This window comes from Phaethon lepturus, unplaced genomic scaffold, assembly GCF_000687285.1.
Source record: "Phaethon lepturus isolate BGI_N335 unplaced genomic scaffold, ASM68728v1 scaffold3441, whole genome shotgun sequence".
In the NCBI taxonomy this organism is placed as follows: Eukaryota; Metazoa; Chordata; class Aves; order Phaethontiformes; family Phaethontidae; genus Phaethon; species Phaethon lepturus.
In genome coordinates this window covers 1,063-2,624 of record NW_010519648.1, presented here as the reverse complement: position 1 = coordinate 2,624, position 1,562 = coordinate 1,063, and the positions used below count along the sequence as shown (strand labels likewise).

Genomic DNA, 1,562 nt, shown 5'->3' with positions numbered 1-1,562 from the left:
TTGGAAAGAAGAGATATAACCATCATCCAGGAGTTACGTAAGTAAAACGTTATTGGAATATGTTTTCTGTTGCAAATAGTAAATGTAGAAGATTTTTTTCCCTTGTCATTGCAGTGTAATGCTGCAGTGGCTATAGCAACTGAAATTAAATCCATCACCTGTTTCTGGTTAAATAATACATTATGGATGCAATATTCTTCTAGGGACTATATGGATCGTTTGGTAGATGAAGCAGAAGCCCTTGGTGGAGCAGTGCATTCTTCAGCCTTAACATCTAATAGCCGAACAGAAACCATTCCTGATCAACAGCTGAGCATTCTGAACTCTATCACTGCCAATGAGTTGACAGGTAAATCAAGGAAAAAAAAAATCGTTTTGTTGTAACTGTGCAAACAACTACCTAATTTGCATTTACGTTCATCTTTTTTCCAGCATTGACAAATAGCGTAGCTACAGTCTGCCACACTTCAGATGTGAACTGCCTGGATGACGCCTTTCCTCCTATGGACAGCTTACCCCGAGCACCAGTTAATCATGTGCCTGTTGGAACAGAAGAATTGCTTAACTTGCCTAGCAATGGTGAAAGTGATTGTTTTAATTTATTTGAGACTGGCTTTTATCATTCAGAGCTAAATCCAATGAACATGTGCAGTGAGGAGACGGAAAGACCTGCGAAGAGATTGAAAATGGGAATTGCTGTCCCAGAATCTTTCATGAATGATGGTGTGGACTTTGAGAACCACACACACCATATTACCAGTGCCAAAATGGCTGGTTCAGTGGCTGGCTTCAGCAGTCTATCTGCAAATGAGACAAATGGTTTTATCAATACCCACACTCTGCACCAACATGCTGCCCTTCACTCAGAATGACTGTGGAAAACTAAATAAACAGTGGGTACTTTATGCAGTAGTAGTAAACTTGATGGGAGCTATCAGGTTTGCTTAGTCTTTCACTGGAAGTTTGAACTTTATGACATCAGTGATGTCTTTGTATGTATAGAACTATATCTTGATTTATCAAGAGTAATTTCTTTTTTCAGTCCATAAATGTGGAAATGTCATAGGATGTTCGGCAGAGTTTGGGACTAAGAGAACTCTGTGGTGCAGCTTTAAGCTCTGCTTCAGTTTTTTTTTTTAAGCCTGTAGACGGAGGCCACCATTTCAAAACCAGCACACAAGTTCTGAACAGATTGGAGTGGCTTTTTAGTCTAAGTTACTTTTGCCGACACGGATGCAGTGGAATAACAATGTTTACAGGTACCGATCCTGATCCCTGCTCAATGTAGCATTTTAATTTTTTTTTCATATAAAGGCAGGGGTGGGTTTCTTTAATTTAAACTGCACAAACATACAAGGATGTTTTTTAAATGGAACCTTCTCTCATGTGATACTAAACTAGAGCACTTCAGTTTACAAAACAGCAAGTTCATCTTGGAGGAAGCTAGCACAAGGGACTTAACATGAGTAAAGTGTGAAGACCTACACTTCGATGCTGTTGCAAAATTTAGGCCATGGCTACCTTACACAGAAGTAATTATGCTGCCATAGGTGTCTGTGTAC

At 39.4% G+C, this 1,562-nt stretch overlaps 1 protein-coding gene across 1 annotated transcript; it reads left to right on the top strand.

The window, feature by feature from the left end:
- Positions 1–5: 5 nt before the first annotated feature.
- LOC104628496 (mesoderm induction early response protein 3-like) lies at positions 6–1,132 on the top strand (the record flags this gene model as incomplete). The annotated part of the gene is made up of 3 exons (XM_010297112.1): positions 6–37; positions 204–349; positions 433–1,132. Coding segments are annotated over 3 exons (618 nt in total), but the record flags the coding sequence as incomplete, so codon positions are not given.
- Positions 1,133–1,562: the final 430 nt, after the last annotated feature.